This window comes from Vigna radiata, chromosome 6, assembly GCF_000741045.1.
Source record: "Vigna radiata var. radiata cultivar VC1973A chromosome 6, Vradiata_ver6, whole genome shotgun sequence".
In the NCBI taxonomy this organism is placed as follows: Eukaryota; Viridiplantae; Streptophyta; class Magnoliopsida; order Fabales; family Fabaceae; genus Vigna; species Vigna radiata.
In genome coordinates, this window is record NC_028356.1 from 28,706,652 (window position 1) to 28,726,871 (window position 20,220).

The 20,220-nt window shown below is 35.1% G+C and overlaps 1 protein-coding gene across 1 annotated transcript in view; it reads right to left on the bottom strand.

The window, feature by feature from the left end:
* Positions 1-4,166, bottom strand: part of LOC106764872 (TOM1-like protein 9) — a 16,477-nt gene extending 12,311 nt beyond the window's left edge. The window contains exons 1-2 of the mRNA XM_014649301.2: positions 3,753-4,166; positions 2,672-2,750 (exon numbers count right to left, since the gene is read on the bottom strand). Coding sequence (XP_014504787.1) covers positions 2,672-2,750; positions 3,753-3,853 — 180 coding nt within the window. The 5' untranslated portion in view covers positions 3,854-4,166. The remainder of the gene's footprint in view (positions 1-2,671; positions 2,751-3,752) is intronic.
* Positions 4,167-20,220: the final 16,054 nt, after the last annotated feature.

Sequence of the window (20,220 nt, forward strand, 5' to 3'; positions counted from 1 at the left end):
GTTGGTTTGGTAGAGGGGAGTTTTAGTTTTGGGAATTGTTAGACTGGAACATTGTCCAGTGGAGGGAGGAAGGCTCCCTTGGGGTGATTCTTTGTATTCTGGTTCACTCATACATCAATAATACATTCTATTCAGTTCTGTTTTGTGTGTTCTTGAGAGGAGAGATTTGATTGGCTTCTTGACTAAAGAAGCCTAGCAAGTTTGGTCCGACCTACAGGATATCCTTAGGAGAGGAGTGATGGATCAAGAGAGGATCAAGAAGTGATCAAGAAAAGGTGGAAGCATGGAAGGAAGACACAATACCTAGGAGAGGAGGATGAGCGAACAATAAATGGGGATGGCAGAATGGAGAAGAGATATCCAAGAATTAAAAGAAATGTTGCAGGAAATCAAGATTCACATAAAGGGCTAAGAAAGAAGTGAGAAAGCTATCATGAAAGGAAAGAAAGATGGTTTAAAGGAAGAGTTAGAGGAAGACAGGGCAAAAGGCAGCAAAAGTGCAGGAAGCAAGTAGAATTGCCAACTTTTGAGGGGATTGATCCAGAGGGATGGATATCCAGAGCAGAGAAAGTTTTTGAGATCCAAAACGTGGCAGCAAGGGAAAAATTAAGATTGGCCTACACTAGCATGGGGGGAGGCGCAATCTATTGGCTCAGGGTCTGGAAAAATATAACCAAGAACCCTTCTTGGAAAGAGTTGACAGAGGCATTGATAAGGAGGTTTGGAGAAAGTGATAGAGGTTCTATTTTTGAGAAGTTAGCCCAAACTACAAAAGTCACAGAAGTTGCTACCCAGGTAGTGGCAAAAGCTAATGTTTCTGGGAAGGAAAGAGAAAGAGATATCAGTGCAGAAGACAAAAACTGTGAGGGAGACATTATTGGTGTTGCTGCCCAGGAAGTGGCAAAAGCTACTGTTTCTAGGGGAGATAATGGAAGAGGTTGTGATGTGTATGTCACAACAGTGAAGAAGGGTGAAGACAGAGGAAAGAAAGCAGAATATGGTGGGAATAGGGTGATTACAATGGTTGGAAATAAAGTAGAAGATGCAGTTGTTTTGAGTGGGGAAAGATATGGTTGTCACAAACATATAAAACACTAGAAGACCAATGGCAGGGATATTTCTTTGCAGGGCTGCAATTTAACATTCAGAGGAAATAGTTAGCTCAACATGATGATGAAGAAGAAATTGGATGGTCAGATCAACAAGTTCTTTCCTTTTAACAAGGAGAGCACTTAGCCATGCTGCTGCTATAAAAATACAAAAACGGCTTTGGGGTTGGAAGAAGAGAAAAGGATTCTTGATCATTCATCAGAAAATAGTTAAAATCAAAGTCCATGTAAGTAGTCACTAGGTCAGAAGGCAGTATAGAACAATCATATGGTACATGGGAATTTTGAAAAGAAGCAACTCTTAAAGGAGTTAACAATTCTTTCATATAGACCACCACCCAAGCCTCCATACCTGAATTGGAGGGCAGCAGCTAGTGAGTTCCCTTCCTATGATGAAGATGAGCCATGGGAACAAGCATTATTGTACCAACCTTGAGGACAAGGTTGTTTTGCAGCAGGGTGTAATGATAGGATATAATAAGATAGGTCCTAATGGATAATAGGGGCAGAGAAAACAGTTTTAGGAATTAAATATTGTTGGATAGTTAAAAGTGGGTTGCCTTTGTAAGAAGACAAGGGGGGATCTGGGAGAGGGGAGTTTTAGTTTTGTGAATTGTTAGACTGGAACATTGTCCAGTGGAGGGAGGAAGGCTCCCTTGGGGGTGATTCTTTGTATTCTGGTTCACTCATACATCAATAATACATTTTATTCAGTTCTGTTTTGTGTTCTTGAGAGAAGGAGAGATTTGACTGGCTTCTTGACTAAAGAAGCCTAACAGAAGGTGAATTATTTTTCGATCAAAAGAAATATAGGACAGTCTCTTGACCTTTCATCTCCCCACTGTATTAACTCTATCAATATAAATAGTAGAACATGAGAAGGGTCCATTAGTCCCTCTAAAATATTTCTCGGTTTTTAATCTCAAGTAAAGGCAATAATAATATGCCTTATTTCTTCAACCAATAAACTGAACTAACTAATGGGCATCTATCATCCACCCATCTGATCATTGGATAATTGAAAGCAAATGAGGATAGAAGAAATTTTAAGTGAAATGATACTTTCTTTCCCAAAAAGATAACAACATACGGAAGATAAATGTTGTTCAAATATTCTTCATTTCATTATTTTTGAACAACCTTTACCTTCTTTAGTAATAAAAATCAGACAGTTGCCTATTTCAAATTCCACAGTATCAATCAACATGGAAAAGTTAAATTCAAAAAACCAGACAAACATTAAGTTTCCTTCTCATATAATAACTCATTTTATCTGATAATGAGTGGATATTATCATTCCCGTATTTCAAAGCCTCATATTGAAGGCATCTACTTACCAAGATGGTACAGAAGTATGTTTATATGCACTCTCAACTAACAATAGCTTAAACCAAGTATCCATTTCAAACAAGAAGAATAAAATTTATTGTAAATTATGGGTCCGTTATTTTTGAAAAATGCAATTGAAGCAAAGATCATAAATGTGTAAGAATCTAGAACAATGCTGACATAAGAGTTTAAACAGAGAGAAAAAGGTTGTATTACAACAATATTTCGCTTACAGTTAGTGCAAGAAGTTGAACTTTTGAATTTTTACTTCCAATCTTCTTCTTTATACCTTTCACAACATCCTTTGCTTGCCTGTTAATCATAACCAAACATAGTTCTCAATATATGGAGACATAAAAAAGAGAAGATCCAAACATTATTAAATATTCTGATTCTAGTTTAAAACAGAATCATCCAGTTCATAGCTGTGTAAATACAAATCTTGCAGAAACACTAAAGATGCACATGTATAAGACACTCCACCTTGTTCTCCCCCTGAGCAAACATTAATATCACTCAGAATATACTTCAAACTGTTAGATATTCGTTCCAATTTCTGATACAGAACGTCAAAATTTTCAAAATTTAAAAAAACATACAATACAAGAAAGAAGTGAGGTGTAAATTATGAAACCATAAGAATTGATATAAAATTAGGTTAAGGATAATTTATGTTGCTCTGATCCCTAAAGATGTACAGTTAGTCCATAAAGTGTCAATTTGTAAACAAATTTAACCTTTAACCAACCATATTGCCAACTCGTTCATCCCTCGAATGACCAATTTGTATAAATGCAAGCTTGCATAAACCAAAGTAACAGGAAATGACAGTTTCCGAACCAACTTCCATGTTATTAACTACAACCATTACAGAGTATGGAAAAAGTATCCTAGAAAGCTTATAATTTATATTAATTCCGTATATAGGATAACAAGTAAATTAGACGTCGCCTAGCATATACGCACTCGTCCGAGTCACAAAGACTTTAGGAGAACCCACAGTAGCCATCAACTATCACTGGTTGATCAATTCAAAAGGTTTTACGAAATACTCTATATAACAATAACACTCAGTCACACCAATTTTGAAACAACAACTATCATACGGCATACATACGGCAAACGGTTATCATTGGTAAACAGACCAATCACTCCGAATCCCAGTTCAATTTCAACCAAGAACTTAGCTCACGCATCGATCGGAAAAGGCAATTTAACCTTGAATTTTTCGTTCCCAAAAAAAAACGATAAAAATAAAAAGAAATGAAAAAGAAAACAGTGCGTTTTGGATGCAACAGGAAAAAGGAGACATACCCAGGATCATGATTGAGCATGTCACAGATCTCGATGTTCATGGCCCAATCGGGCCCTATGAGCATGTCGCTCGTGGCACGCTCGACCATGGAATTCACCATCTCCGTCGCCGACAAAAGACGATTCGAAACCCAAACAAGATCAGTGATCCTCCGATGACCATAAACCGAACCACCGGCGCGATCGGAGAATGGTTCCGGCCTCTCTCTCTTTCTCTCTCTAAAGAAGACTAAGATTGCGAGTTTAGTGGATTCCGTTGAGGAAAGGTTTGGTTGGGGTTAGAATTGGAATTTGTGGGGAACAATTAAACATTGCCCTTATGAGAACATGCCACGTGTCCGCTGAGATGCGATCGCACCTGATGCCGTTGCTTTTGCCGACCACCTTTTGAATCAACGATTCGCACCTGCAGTTGCATAGGTCATCCTAGCATACCCACCTGCCTTTCGAAACTAACAGGAAATTAAATTAAGAAAGAATAAAGTGTGAGGTTATTAAACAACTTTATTGTCCAATTATTTAATTAGAAATAATTAGACATGGTAAGGAAGAAGGCGACTTCATTACTCCATGTCTATTTTTATTTTTAGAGGAAAACATTATCCTCATCGGAAGATATAATATTTTTAATTAATTATTTTTATAAAAAAATAAAAATTTACAATAAAAAAATATTATATTATCAAATATTTAATATAAAAAAATCTATTCTTATGTTTTTAATATGAAAATTTAAAAAAAAAATATAATTATATACACATTAAATTAGAGTATTAAATAAAATTAAAAAATATTTTAAATTTTTTTTTAAAAAGGCACAAATTTAAATATCTTTTAGAGGTTTCTTTACATTTCTTTTTCTAAATTTTAGTTAATTTCTACTTTATATACTAATAAAAATTATGTAAATTGAACATAATTGGACATAAAACAAAAATCAAACTAATAATAATTAAAATTTAATTATAAAATAAGTTGAAAAATAAAAATAATTATATAAAAAATTAGTATTGTAAAAATAACAAAAGATAATAAAAATATCGAAAGGTACAAATGAAAATAAATATAAATTCAAGACCATGATAAGATAAAATTACCTTAAAAATTTAAGAATAACTTTCCAAATTTCAAAGTGATGGAATATGAAAATTGATTTAAAAAAACAAAAGTTCTTCCCACGAAACAAAAATCAAAGATAAAAGAGAATAAAAAAGAAATGAGTTTTATATATTATTTGCTAAATTAAATGTTTATGTGATTAAATATTTGAAATTGGAACTCAACTATTTTTGTTAAAAAAATAATAAATTAAAGTATTTGAAAAACATAAAAATATTCAAATATGAAACGTAAAACTACTTGGTTAACTGTAATTAATAACATACTATTTAATTAGCTGTATTGGGATGGATATGATAATAGATACGAACATGTACTCATCTCATCTTTATATCAAATTGGAAAATTAAAGATTATTCATAGTCATGCATAACGAATAAATGTAAAATTCTTTTTCAAAACATAACCAAGTTCAAACAATAATTATAAACTAAACAAAGATAGTATTATGGCGCTTTGGATTTAAATATACTTTTAATTCATTAATTTTTTTAACATCTTTCAAATTTAATATTTTTCTTTAAAGTGTGTTTGCTGTAATATAATATAATAAAATAAAATATAATATAATATAATATAATATAAAATAATATAATATAATATAAAATAATATGATTAAATATAATACAACATATTTCTTCTTAGGACAAGACACTTGTCAATAGCATTATTGGTTTTCAAGTTTAAATAAACAACATGAAACAAATCACTCTCAAATATGCTCGCACAAGACAAGCGATCAAAACATCATCCTAATTTTTGAGATGTCACAGTGCAATATCTTTTTTGAAACACTATTTCCATAAACATTTACGAAAGATAATAAACTTTATTTGATTAAAATTGCGGAAGCAAAACATAACCATAAATGTTGTCTGGAAATCTCATAATATCATTTTTTACATAAAAATACCAAATCAGAATACTTTTAAATAATAGAAAATAAATAATAAATCAACGAACATAACATCCCAACTCTCGTAGGCTACTCAAATCCGATCTTATCTGCAGACCATGTACTCTCGTAGGTAGAAATCACAATCACAAACATACAAGGGTGAGCAACTAGAAATAACATCATAACATATATCATAGTGAAACAACATGAAACACAAACCATAAGGAAACATATCTCCACTCATAAATAATATCACAACCAATCCATTCATAAACCAATGTCATTTCCTTGCACTTTGTCGTCCCAACCTGTTACACAAAACAGGACGATTCAAGTTGTCTTCCATTGCAACTTCAAACCTATCTCCTCGACTTCCAATAAAGCCTTCTGGGCGAGACATTCACCTCCTTGCGCAAAAGAAAGTGACACTCAAATTTTTATCTCTATACGAGACCCAACATCCTTATCGTAACGTAATACGAAAGGCTCACACAAACGACAACAGTACGAGGAAAATGACATAGTTTCATGTTCATATCACAATTTCATACACATTCTATTATCATACGTTCTTCCACAAATTATTAGATTTATCTCACTATTCTCAAAATATACATAGTTTCAACAATATGCATTGCTCACTAATCACAAGACTTATAACACAACTTCAATACTTTTCATACATATTCTCAATATTATATATTAACTCATCACACAATGTTTTACTACAACATATAAAATATTACAACTTCATATACAACATCACATGATCTTATAAAAATAATACAACTTCAAATAAATCCCCATAAAGACATATAAAATTACTATGCCTTTTATAAAATATCACTACAACACATAAAAATATTCAACTTTTATTATTTATTTAATATACATAATAATTCTTCAAATTAAATTATAAATACCGTTTCTCAACTTAAATAAACCTACTAAATATAATTAAATTTTATGTCAGCCAATAGATGCCAAACTTACTGATTCTAATAATGATATATCATAATATAATATTAGGCAAAACTAATTTAGCTAATAACCTTATTAAAGTTTCTATAATTATATATCTAACACTACAAAAAAAAAGCTTATTTAGAGGGGTTTTTTTTCAATTAGCGGGGGTTTTTACCCTCCGCTAAATAAATTTCGGGGGTTTTTCAAACCCCCGCAGTTTGAGTCGCCACAAACTATCTGCGGGGTTTTTTTCGCCCCCTGGTATCATATTCAATTTGCGGGTGGTTTTCTGCGGAGGGTAAAAACCTCCTCTATATATTCAATTTGCGGGGGATTTTCGGCGGAGGGTAAAAACCTCCTCTATTACTGACTATTATTTTGAGGGGGTTTTTAACCTCCTTTATATTTTTGTCACTTTTTTGTTTAATGATTATTAAAATATATATTGTTTTTTGTTTGATGATTATTAAAATATATAGTAACTATCTATTTNCATTAATTTTTTTTTTCAATTTCAAAATTAAATAAATTTAATTTTTTTCTAAAATTATTAAATACCAAACAAATATGATTCCTTTGATTAAAAAAAGATATCATACAACAAAAGCCCCTGAATAGAAAGAAATTTAGAAAAATAAATTGAGAAACAATTTTATAGTCACATCAAGATAGACTAAAAGTCAATGTAATCTCATTACAAAATAGTTACAAAGAAAGAAATGTTACTCAATTCATAATAAACTAGGTATAGTTTTATCCTAAAANAATATCATAAANTTCCTAAATGTTACTTCCATCAGATGATTGTCTTGCACCCAAAGGAGACTCTGGCTCATTTGCATCAGGAGCTTGCTGAAATAATATAAAAAAAAAATAATAAAATAAACTCAATTACATTTCAGTCTTTCAAAATAATATAATATAACTCAAATTATATAACTGGGTCTCCAATAACGAATGCAAAATCCTCTAAGAATCATGGTAATTATCGATTGCATATATAGAGTGATCACGCCAACCAAAGGCTGTTTATATAATAATATATTTTGTGCCAACTATATATTATACTTCCATGATGATATGAACTATTATTTTTCNTGCAGGAGGATAAAACAACTGTCATTTCCCACATGAGTACCATGGCTGATTAAATCAGAACTAATCCAGTTATGGTTAGTGTTGTTCTTCCTACGCCAACTCTTATACTAGGTTGATCAAATGTGTGTAATGATGAAAATATAGTTTTGGGAAATATGTGTACAATTTTTATCTTCACAATAGGTGCTAGCTACTTTTTGCTACATTCTGCAAAATTGAGCACATTCGTGTGAAAGACATAACTTTCCAGCATATAACTCTGCCTAGTATATTCAATTTATATCACATGTCTGTTCAGGCTCAAATCCATGAGGGTAAAGAACCAGCTCAGTTTTTCTCAATACTTCACAGACTAGTTATATTCAAGGTACGTGCTCCAAATTGAATTTTCAAGTTAAGTTTAGTGTTAAAAAAAAGTCACATGCTCCAAATTCTTCATTTTTGTTCTTGTAAGGGGGGAAACAGTTCAGGGTATAGAAACTTTATAGAAGAAAAAGGTATGGTGGATGACACTTACAATGAAAACCTGGTTGCTTTGTTTCGAGTACAAGGTACAAGTCTAGATAATATGCAGGCCATCCAAGTTGATCAAGTAAGTTTCTATTAATTTGACTTTTTATCCATAGTGGAGTCCTTTTTTTATCTTTATTATATCTTTTCTCTAATTACCAAAGTGTACACAAAGACTTTGAGCAAAGCTATTGGTNANTATGTATTGACTATGTACTAAAATTGTTATAGGTTTCAACCTCCCTGAATTCATCCTATTGTTACATTCTGCAAAATGAAGGATCTATCTCTACTTGGATTGGGACTCTGTCTTCTGNAAGAGACCATAATCTTCTTGATAGACTGGTGGAGCTACTTAATGTACGTCATTGCAATTGATATTTGGTGCTAGAATATTTTTCTAAGTGAAAGTCACTGAAAGGAAACATTTAGGAACAAGTTTTTCATTTGAATTTATATTAAACTACAAGACAATATAGTTCTTGTTATGGTGTTAACTCATTATTTCTTGATGCAAACCTGCAGACAAAATGGCTACCTGTTTCTATGAGGGAAGGGAATGAACCTGATGTTTTCTGGGAAGCTTATTATTATTTCTGTTGAAGCTTATTATTAATTCATCGATAATTCTCTATTATCGACGAAATTTGACTGTTTCCGACGGACTCCGACCGTTAATAATGCCCTTCTTTTTCCAATCTCAACATTTTCCTAAAACCAACGGATCAAGTCAAGTCAATCGAACTCATATATAATGAACTTAATATGACATATTAGATCTATTGCATTAAATTTAAGCTCATTGATAAAGTGGACTAAATATAGTTTTAATTCCTTTTAAGTTGGATTGAACATTCAAATCTAATTGATCTAATTAAAATGGGTATGAATTTTAATTTAAATTTGGTTTAAACCCTCTAATCGTCCCTATTTTTGGAGCGCTTTCCCAATTTCATCCTCTTTTTATTAAAACTCCCAATTGGGTCCTCAAAAGAGTCAATTTCAATCAAATTGACCCTTTCCGTTAAATTTAGCTAATGGTGTTAAATTTTTACTGAATTAGAAGATTGATGTGTAATTTTTTTAAAACGTGGCATCATAAAGTTAAATACGTGGAATAAGTCAAATCTATGTAAGCTTATAGCAATGTAAACACATCCTAATCAAATCTCGCACCCTCTTCTTTCCCTTTGCTTTTGAACTTCCTGATCAAAATCATGAACAATTCCAACTTCAATCCAAAGAACATCATCTTTGCACCCCAATCTTTCCCTTTACCACCCAGAACATCATCAAAACTTCGTTTCAAAACTACCATCATCTTTGCGCCCAAATCGATCTCATCATCACCTATTTTCTTCTCTATTAAACCATTTGAAACCTATAAAAAGAAAACAGAATCACAAATCTAAAAATTCCTAAATTAACTACGAACCCTAAATAGCGCTAGACGCAAAACGCGATTATCAGAGATAAAACTGCAGTTCCACCATTCGTTTTATGTTCACAAAATGGGATGATGTGTTAATCTCAGTCTCTTCAACCTTCACACCTCTGCGTTTTCTAGTGCTTGCCTAGTTGCACCATTCGTTGAAAAGTCAACCTCCCAGAAATCCCTTATCCTCACCCCCACAACTTTCTTCCTTTCCTTCCTTTAATACATTTTCCACCCTTGCATTTTCTCTACCTAAGTTTCAATCTTTTTTGTCTTTGCACAGCCAAGGATGGATTTTCCCCCATTGGGATGCTCTGAATATATTGCAAGTTCAGATATGTTGATGTGAGTCATTGTTCATGTTTCACCATGCGTTTGTCCCCTTTTTGGGGTTTAGGTTCCTGGGGTTTATGTGGCAGTGTCTTTTTTTATTGGGTTTGGTTTGTTTCAATTGCATTAGATTTTAGTTACATGGTGTATTAATCACTTTATGTTGTGATGCAAATTTTTCTTGTGGAGCAAATGACTTAAGGATTTTGTTTATGTCTATTGACTATAGTTATGCATTATAGTTGTAATTTTCAAGGACTGTAGTGGTGTCAATGAATTTTAAATTTTAATTTAATCTGTAAGGGTTGGTTTCTAGGAGTTTCGGGATTGGAATTGGACAAGATTTTGAAAATNATTGTGAGGAAAAGCGTCGGACGGNTGATGGGTTGGAACAATCAAATAGAAAATTGATGAGGTCCATGTTTTGGCTGGAGGATTCTCACGAAGTTCATGTTTTGGCCGTCGACGATAGCCTCATTGATCGAAAGGTTATTGAACGCTTGCTCAAAATCTCAGCTTGTAAAGGTAATTAACTGTTCTTTAACATTTCAAAACAAAACACACTGTTGGGTGTTCTATATTGTTGTTTTTTTCTTTACTCTTTTATTTGTGTTCTGTTAAGAATTTTTTCTTTTGGGTTTTATTTGGATGAAAAAATTGCAGTTGCAGCTGTGGACAGTGGAATCAGAGCACTGCAATTTCTGGGGTTGGACGAGTGGAGAAGGACCTCTGAATCTGATGGTTTTGTCGTATGTATCATGGTTTTGTTCACGTTGCAAAAAGAGACTTTATTTCAAAATTTAACTTCCCAAATGACAAGTTTCATTACTTCATTGCCACGTATCAATACTACAAAGGCCAAGTTTAAATACATTAACACCTCATCTACTGTGCTGGACAAAAAAATCACGGCGTTAACTTTTTTTAACGAAAAGGACCAATTTGATTGAAATTGACTCTTTTGAGGACCCAACTTGGAGTTTTAATAAAAAGAGGATGAAATTGGAAAAACACTCCAAAAATAGGGACGATTAAAGGGTTTAAACCTTTAAATTTATTTGAATTATAGGTCGAATTCATTTTATTTATTAGATCTAAATTAAATCTAAAGAGTAGTTAGTTCCGGGAAAGTGCATACGTACACATACGTAAATCAATTGAAAATGAAATTCAACTACTCTTCCAAAATGTACGTTGCTAAATACACCCTTCAACGACAAGTATAGTATGTAGAAATGTTGGACTGACAAATGTGAATTTAGTTTTAAAGAATTGTGATACGAAACTTGTCAAAAGTGTAAAATATAGTCTTAAAAATATCATCTCTTATTAAGAGTCTTATAAGTTTAAGAAAACTTTATAGATTTTTTTTCTTATATCACAGTTTTATTTTTAATTTACAGAAATAACGTACTGTAATTAATATTCACATGGATAGCACGGTTTTGTAAATGCTCATAATTCGATTTATAGGAAACCAAATTCTAACTTATTTAAAAAAATTCACAAAAAATGTTAGAATTCGGTTTTATGAAAACCGAATCCTGATTTTTATTTTTTAATGATTTCTTCGAAAATATATTTAACGGTTTTGAAAAACCATATGAAATTTTAACGGGCTTAAAAACCGGTGAAAACAGTTAAAGAATATATTAACTTTTAACATATTTTAAAAATTTTGCTTTTAATTTAAAACTAAAAAAATAATTAATTTATTTTAATATTATTTAATATGTTATACTATATTAAATCAAATTTTACATTATTATTATTATTATATTTAATTTTATTTTTAGTTTTATTATTACTATTATAATTTCATGATAATTATTAAAACAATAACACATATTAAATTATATTAAAATAAATTAAATATTTTCTAAATTTTATAATAAAATTAGTTTAAGAAATTTGTTAAATTAAAAAATATTATATTAAAAATATTAAAATAAGTAATTATATTAAAATAATAATTATAAAAGTAATAAAATATATTAAATTTGTTAAGTAATAAAAGTAAGTTCAAAAGTTTGTTAAATTAAAAAGATTTATAATAAAATATTATAATAAATTAATTACTTATTAAATTTCAAAAAATATGTTAAACAATTAATTTTTAAAAAATATATTAAAAAAATATAATAAAATAATTGTACGGTAGTATATCTTCGACGATCGGTCGACGATCGGTGTGACGGCCAGGCACATCAACATAACGGCTGGCTAAACTGAGCGGTCCAGTTTACCAATTAAATGGGCCGAATTATCAAACTGATCCAACTTTAATGGGCTCGAGGCCCATCATGTCGCAAATGCGAATAAATGAGCACTATCATATATCATGTATCAAATAATATCTCAATAGCGAGATATCAGGTAAGTTTGTTTATATTTTATTCTGTTTATATTTTATTATGTTCTATTGATCTCATATCAATCCAAAGCCTATAAATAAAGAACTAAGGGCTTCAAACAAGGTACACTCACATTCTCCCACACTTGCATCTCCACATTGATTGAGCATCATCGTGCTTACGATAACCCTCTCCATTCTAAGCATCTACTTGTTGAGGATTGAGGGCCTTCCTACGCCGACGTCTAACTTGATCGTCGGAGTGCCTTTACAGGTACCCCTACTCGGGTGAAGATTGGAACTTGACGGACGATTTGTAGAGCGGACGACGAAGGTATTTGAAGATCTCGCATTAAAAGGAAGCAGAATCACGTCATTGAGGTTAGTCCTTTCGGTCCCCAAAAAATTTCACCGAAACATTTTGGCGCCCACCGTGAGGCCGAAAGTGAAGACTCCCTATGGTGACCACCAGAAACATGGACGGTGTTGATCATACAGAGCTCATAAGGCAGCTCCAAACCCAATTGGAGGAACAGACCCAGATAATTCGCCAGCAACAGGAGGCACAACAGAAACTAGTTGAAGAAATTTCCCAACTCAAAGAAAAACGCTCGGAGATGACGAAAGACAACCGTACTGGAGGCCACAACAAGGGCCACAAGGACGGTCGCAATGACAGCCATAACAGCAGCCGTAACGACGGTCGCCATGATGACAACGGTCTCGCCCACGCTCGCCTGAGTTGCTACCTTTCACCGAAGCCGTTATGCAGGCTCCAATGCCCGATCGGCCTCCCCCGCCAATTGAAAAATTCGACGGAACAACAGATCCCGAACACCATCTCCGGAATTTCGTCGACTCCATGGCCTTCTACACCAAAAGTGATCCAGTCAAATGCAAAGCTTTCTCCATGTCCCTGAAAGGCGAAGCTCTAGAGTGGTATTACACCCTTCCTCCCAACTCTATTGACAGTTTTCACACTGTCACCACTTTGTTCAAAAGGCAGTTTTCGGCCAACCGGAGGGAGAGGATGTCAACCGCTGAACTCGTCAATCTCAAACAAGGGAGGGACGAACCATTGAGAACATTCATGCGTAGATATTCTGAGGCGGCAAGAAGAGTGAAAGGTGTCACCCATGAATTCATTATCAGCAACCTGCCCAACTGTCTCAAACCGGGACATGTTTCAGAAAGTCTGTACGCTAAATTACCAAAGACGATGGAGGAATTGTAGGAAAAGATGGCCAAGTTGGCCATGAAGATGGAACTGACGAAGGATGCGATAACCCCCTTTCATGAACAAATTGTCAAATTTGCAGGTGAACGAGTAGACACCCGGGGATACCTCGACCTGAGGACCCGATTGGGCACCGGTGACAAGGCCAAAGAACTCCGTGTACGCTTCCTGCTAGTGGAAGCAAACACTTCATATAACGCTCTTTTGGGGCGTCCCTGCCTGAACGCTTTCGGGGCGATCGTGTCGACTCCTCATTTGGCCATGAAGTTCCATCGAAAAGCGAAGCAATATGCACCATTTGTGCAGATCAAAAAACCGCCCGACAATGTTATGCAGCTGCCTTGAAAGCCACTACTTACAAAAAGGAGAAACGCCCTGAAGCTATTCTGGTCGACCTGGACCCCAAGACCAACACAGACGATCGAATTCAACCCCAGGGAGAGATTAAACCGTTCGGCCTGGGGAAGAATGCTAAGCAAACCACCAACATAGGGGCCGATCTCACTCTAGTCGAGGAGAGCGACTTAACCACATTATTGAAGTCCAATAACGAGTTCTTTGCGTGGAATGCATCAGATATGCCAGGGATCCATCCCAGCATTATCACGCACAAGCTATCCATATTTCGAGAGGCCCAACCAATAGCACAGAAGAAGAGAAGGCTCGACACCGAAAAAAGGGTGGTCGTACAAAAGGAAGTTGACAAACTGGTCAAGGCCGGATTCATCCGAGAGATAACGTACACCACTTGGTTAGCAAACATAGTCATGGTGAAAAAAACGAACGGTCAATGGCGAATGTGCGTCGATTATACTGATCTCAACAAAGCTTGTCCTAAGGACAACTATCCCCTTCCCAGCATTGATCGACTTGTGGACGGCGCCTCTGGACACACAATCCTCAGCTTTCTAGATGCATACTCCGGATACAATCAGATCCCGATGTATGCTCCAGACCGGGACAACATAGCCTTCATAACTGAGCAAGCCAACTACTGCTACGAGGTAATGCCGTTCGGTCTGAAAAATGCAGGGGCAACTTATCAGCATCTCATGGATAAAATCTTCCACAATCAAATTGGGCAGTGCATGGAGGTTTACGTAGACGACATGGTGGTAAGAAGTTGTTCCCATCAACAACACTTGAAGGATCTAGCCGAGGTCTTCTACCAACTCAAACAATATGGGTTGCGTTTGAATTCGTCAAAGTGTACGTTTGGGGTGTCGGCCGGTAAATTCCTAGGCTTTATGTTGACAAGTCGAGGAATTGAGGCCAACCCTGACAAATGCCGAGCAATCCTGGAGATGAGAAGTCCAACCAAGTTGAAAGAGGTTCAATGCTTAGTCGGACGCCTCACTGCTTTATCACAGTTTATACAGAAACTCTCCGAACATATCAAACCGATACTAAAAAATATGAAGAAAAATGTACCCCAACATTGGGATGATCATTGTGAAGCAGCCTTTTCTACGGTCAAAAATATACTGACCAATCCGCCTATCATGGCCCGACCAACCGAAGGGTTCGACTTGCAGTTGTATCTATCCGCATCCAGCCATTTGATAAGTGTCGCCCTTATCCAGGAGGCACCAACCTTCAAGCTTATATACTTTATTAGTCGAACCTTGCATGGGGCCGAGGAACGATACTCTCAGGTGGAGAAGACAGCACTGGCCCTACTGACAGCGGCGAGACGGCTTCGCCCATACTTTCAGAGCCACCAAATTGTAATCCGAACAAATCATCCGATCGCCAGAATCCTAGGAAACCGGATCTAGCAGGCAGGATGGTCTCCTGGTCTATCGAACTATCTGAATTCAGATTACACTTCGAACCACAAGGCTCCATCAAGGGCCAGCACTTGGCCGACTTCGCGGCAAAACTATCCCCGACGGCCGAACCTTCCGTATGGAATTTAAACGTAGACGGATCCTCAGACAAAAGAGGAGGAGGAGCCGATTTTGTACTGGAGGGACCGAACAATGTACTTGTTGAGCAAGCGATCTCCTTCACGTTTCACCTCAGCAATAATCAGGCAGAATACGAAGCCCTAATCAGCGAACTGCTCTTGGCCGCCGAGTTGGACATTGACCACCTAGAATGCCGAATGGATTCCTAACTGGTCGTCGGGCACATTAATGGAACCTTCCAAGTCAAGGACAACCACTTACTACGTCACTATGATAAGGTCAACGACCTTATCAAATGTTTATCACTTTCAAAATCACTCATGTTCCCAGGGCACAAAATTCCCGAGCGGATTTACTCTCCAAATTGACGCATGCCGAGGAAACTCTCAACTCACTTCAGTAATCAAAACCACGCTGGAAAAACCTCTGCTAGAAACATGCTCCACCAGCGTCATTCCTCCAAAGGCTGACTGGCAGCAAGACATAATACAGTTGATGATTCAGCAAGAACAAGGTGCACGGGTAAGCGCGACTCTGTTGAAGTGTTTGTCCAGCGAAGAAGCCAAGTATGTTATGCAGGAACTACATCAAGGCAGCTGTGGCTCTCACTCGGGTAAAAGAACGCTTAGAGCCAAGATATTACGAGCGGGTTTCTATTGGCCCACAATTGAACAAGACTGCAAAGAGTTCGTTCAAAGGGGCATCTCTTGCCAGTCCCATGGACAAGACACTCAGATTCCTCCGTCCGAACTGATGGGCATCATATCTCCATGGCCCTTTGCCCAATGGGGAATGGATATTGCCGGACCACTGCAGCTCGCAAAAGGACAATGCAAATATCTGCTTGTGGCAATCGACTACTTCACCAAGTAGATCGAGGCAGAAGCCCTCGCAACAATCAGCGCCCGAAAGGTACAAAGCTTTATATGGCACTTGATATGCCGATTCGGCATACCGCCAAAAATCATTACTGATAACGGTCGACAATTCATAGACTGTACGCTAGAAGACTTTCTCAAGGGGCTGGACATCAAGCATGTTACAAGTTCAGTGGAGCACCCCAAACAAAAGGGCAGGCCGAAGCTGCGAACAAAGCCATAATCTCCGAGTTAAAAAAGCACCTAGGGCAAGCCAAAGGCTTGTGGGTCGAAGAATTGCTTGAAGTACTTTGGGCTTACAGATGCACACCGCACGGATCTACAGGTGAGACTCCCTTCAATCTCACATATGTCACTGATGCCATGTTACCGGTCGAAGTGGGGGAACCATCCCTTCGTCGGCGTATACAAGATATGACTCTCAACGACGAACAACTGAGGCTAAACCTCGACACCCTACCCGAAAGGCGCGAAATTGCCCTGATAAAGAATGAAGCTCAAAAACAACTGATAACCAGGCGCTATAATACCAGAGTTAAGCTTCGCAACTTGATAAGCTGTCATTGAAGTTATCAAATTAATACTACTTTTCAAGGCAACTTCAGTATTGCCTAGTAGTATTCAAGAAAATAGATAGAGCTAAAGTAACCCTAAGTCGTCTCCCAACGAACACGGAATTTCTTTCGAATATCTGAAACTTATGAATGCTATGCAATGCTTAAGAACAAAAGTGAGGATGTTTAAAGGTTGTTGTAAAACAAATAGAAAACTTAAAAGCAATTATGAGGAAACAGGCTAATTCCACTGCTTTTCCAAAATAGATTCATCATTGGTTATTCACAGATCATTGTTCAATTGATTATTGTTTANGTTTCAAATTAANTAAAGTACATTCTTAATTAATTTGATGGCGATCATGCAGTTAATCAAAGTACATTCTCAATCAAATGCAAGACCTTTCTAGATTATTCACAATAAATTCAATCANTTCTACAGGCGTTTAGAATAAACTTTAACCATTGTGCAAGATAAAAACAGTAAAATCATTTTTTACTTTTGAGATTTGGAAAGAGTAACATAAATGACAAAGTTTATATTCATTTTACACACATTAATAAATATAAAACAATTATAAAAGAGTAAACTTTTTCAAATTTTAAAAAATATCTCTGATTCAAATTACCACCACCATCTTCAATTGGGTTGAGACGAGAGAAAAAATGTTGGAGTGATGACAGAGAAAATGTTGAGATGAGAGAGAAAATATCTCTAATAACAATTGGGGCAACGGTAGGGATGACAGGGAAAATGTTGGAGTGAGAGAGATGACAGAGAAAATGTTAGGGTGAGAGAGATGAAAGAGAAAAGGGTTGAGAGGAATGAGAGAGGTGAGTAAGGGTTTGGGGGTTTCTTTTCTTGTTTTTTAGTTTTGAGAATGAAAATTATTTAAATATCCTTGACTTTAAAACTTAGAATCCATGATAAATGAGGATATTTTTGTCTACTATAATCCGGTACACATTGTTAAAACGTACCAACTGAAAAACAGGCGTACGCGTGTTAACAAACCCCATATATATATATATATATATATATATAATTAAAAGAGATATGTAATTTAAAAAACCATGGGAATGTCAGTTTAATGCATTCTATTAAAAGTATCATATTATTTATAATTGTAATAGTGAACACGTAAAAAATAGTATTTTAGAAATAATTGTGAGTTAAAAATAATGAGATTCTACTATTTTAATATTAGAAGGTTTTAATATAAAAAAAGAAGTATTATAAACGAGTTTTATTATTTTAAAACACACAATCTCTTTAGAAACCACTTTTCTAGAGTCATCTGCCTTCTCTCTAAGGATTCTTTCACCATGTTCATCTGTTTGAAGATCGAAGACCACCTATGTAATTATCGTGGTGAGATCTTCAAGTATACCTAAACAATTTCTCAAAAAGAGTAAGTTAGTTTTCTGCTCTTTTTCTTTGATTTTACGTTCTTCAATGCATGTGATCTTTTTCTCTGTCACATGTATGGTTTGAGCTTTCTCTTAGGTTCTTTACTGATTAGTGGTTCTAATTGTATATCCTGATCATGTTTTCGTGGTCTATAGGTGTTGTTTGGTCCTTTGAGTTGAGGAAACATAGTAGGATTCTCTAGAGTCAGTTAGAGTTTCTAACCAATAAGGAAATCTAGTGTTTGTATTCTTATTATGTTTGTTGTGTATGTTTAGTGCTTGCATGCGTGATAAACTGACTTAATAATCATTTTACTATGTCTGTTAGAGTTAGTTCATTTAAATGGGTATAATTGATTAGTTTGATGAATTTGTTTGTTAATGAGATGTGAATGACATTAGTATGTTTTTTTGAATTGTTCTGGGATTGATTCTGATTATAATGTTGTTTTTGAGTTGTTAGTAGGGTTATTTTGGTTGTGATGTGGAGAAGAGATGTATTGGTTTAAGCTACAAATCATTATCTCTAGTAAAAAGTGGGGTTTTTAATAGATGAATTCTAGAAGTAAAAGTCTAAGGGAAGAATATCAGTTTAGAATGCTTTTCAATGTTAATTGAAACTTATTGGCACCTTAAGTGGATAGAAATCTGATGTAAAACCATTTTGACAGCTTTTGAGTTGAGTTTCACATGGTTTGATGTTATTTTGGGGGTTTTGATAATTGAGATTTTGATATAATACTTAGAAGGGAAAATCAGAAGTTAAAGGTAATTTCTTAGGTCATTTAGGACTTATGTGCATGTTAAATTAAGTGATATCTGAAGTGGAAGTGTTAATTGTCTTCTATGATGAGTTCTTAGCACAATTTAGTTTAATTTTGAGATTTTACATAGTGAGAACTTGAAACAACAACATTGTAAGTAATCTTAGGTGTTAGGGTATGTTATCTAGTGTATTAAAGCTTGTTCGTGCAGTTGGTTGACTGATATTGATGTTGAAAAGTGTAGAAATGGTTTTGGGTAGCTTAAAGAGGTAATTTTGGATTTGGAGTAGCAAATTGGAGCTACAAAGGGGTTTCCTAAGGTTTCTCAGTGTTTGGGGGGTCTTAAGAATCATTCAAAATTGTGGGTTAAGTGTGCAAAATTGGTTGACTGATATTGATGTTGGAAAGTGTAAAAATGGTATTAGGTAGCTTAAAGAGGTGATTTTGGGTTTGGAGTAGCAAATTGGAGCTACAAAGGGGTTTCTTAAGGTTTCTCAGTGTTTTAGGAATCATCCAAAATTGTAGGATAAGTGTGCAAAATGATTCAATAAGAGTTTATTTTTTCTGATAGCGCCTGGGCACCATTTTTCCAGAGGTTATGGCGCTGAGCGCCAGAAAACAAGAACTAGGGCGCCTGAGTGCAAGTTATGGGAGTTTGTTTTATGTTTCTGGTTGTTTGGGTTCACTCTACGAATGATTTATGGTTCTTTGGTGAATGTTCGGTGAATTCATGTGTGTGTGTGTGTGTGTGTGTGTGTATATATATATATATATATATATATATATGGGGTTTGTTAACACGCGTACGCCTGTTTTTCAGTTGGTACGTTTTAACAATGTGTACCGGATTATAGTAGACAAAAATATCCTCATTTATCATGGATTCTAAGTTTTAAAGTCAAGGATATTTGAATAATTTTCATTCTCAAAACTAAAAAACAAGAAAAGAAACCCCCAAACCCTTACTCACCTCTCTCATTCCTCTCAACCCTTTCTCTTTCATCTC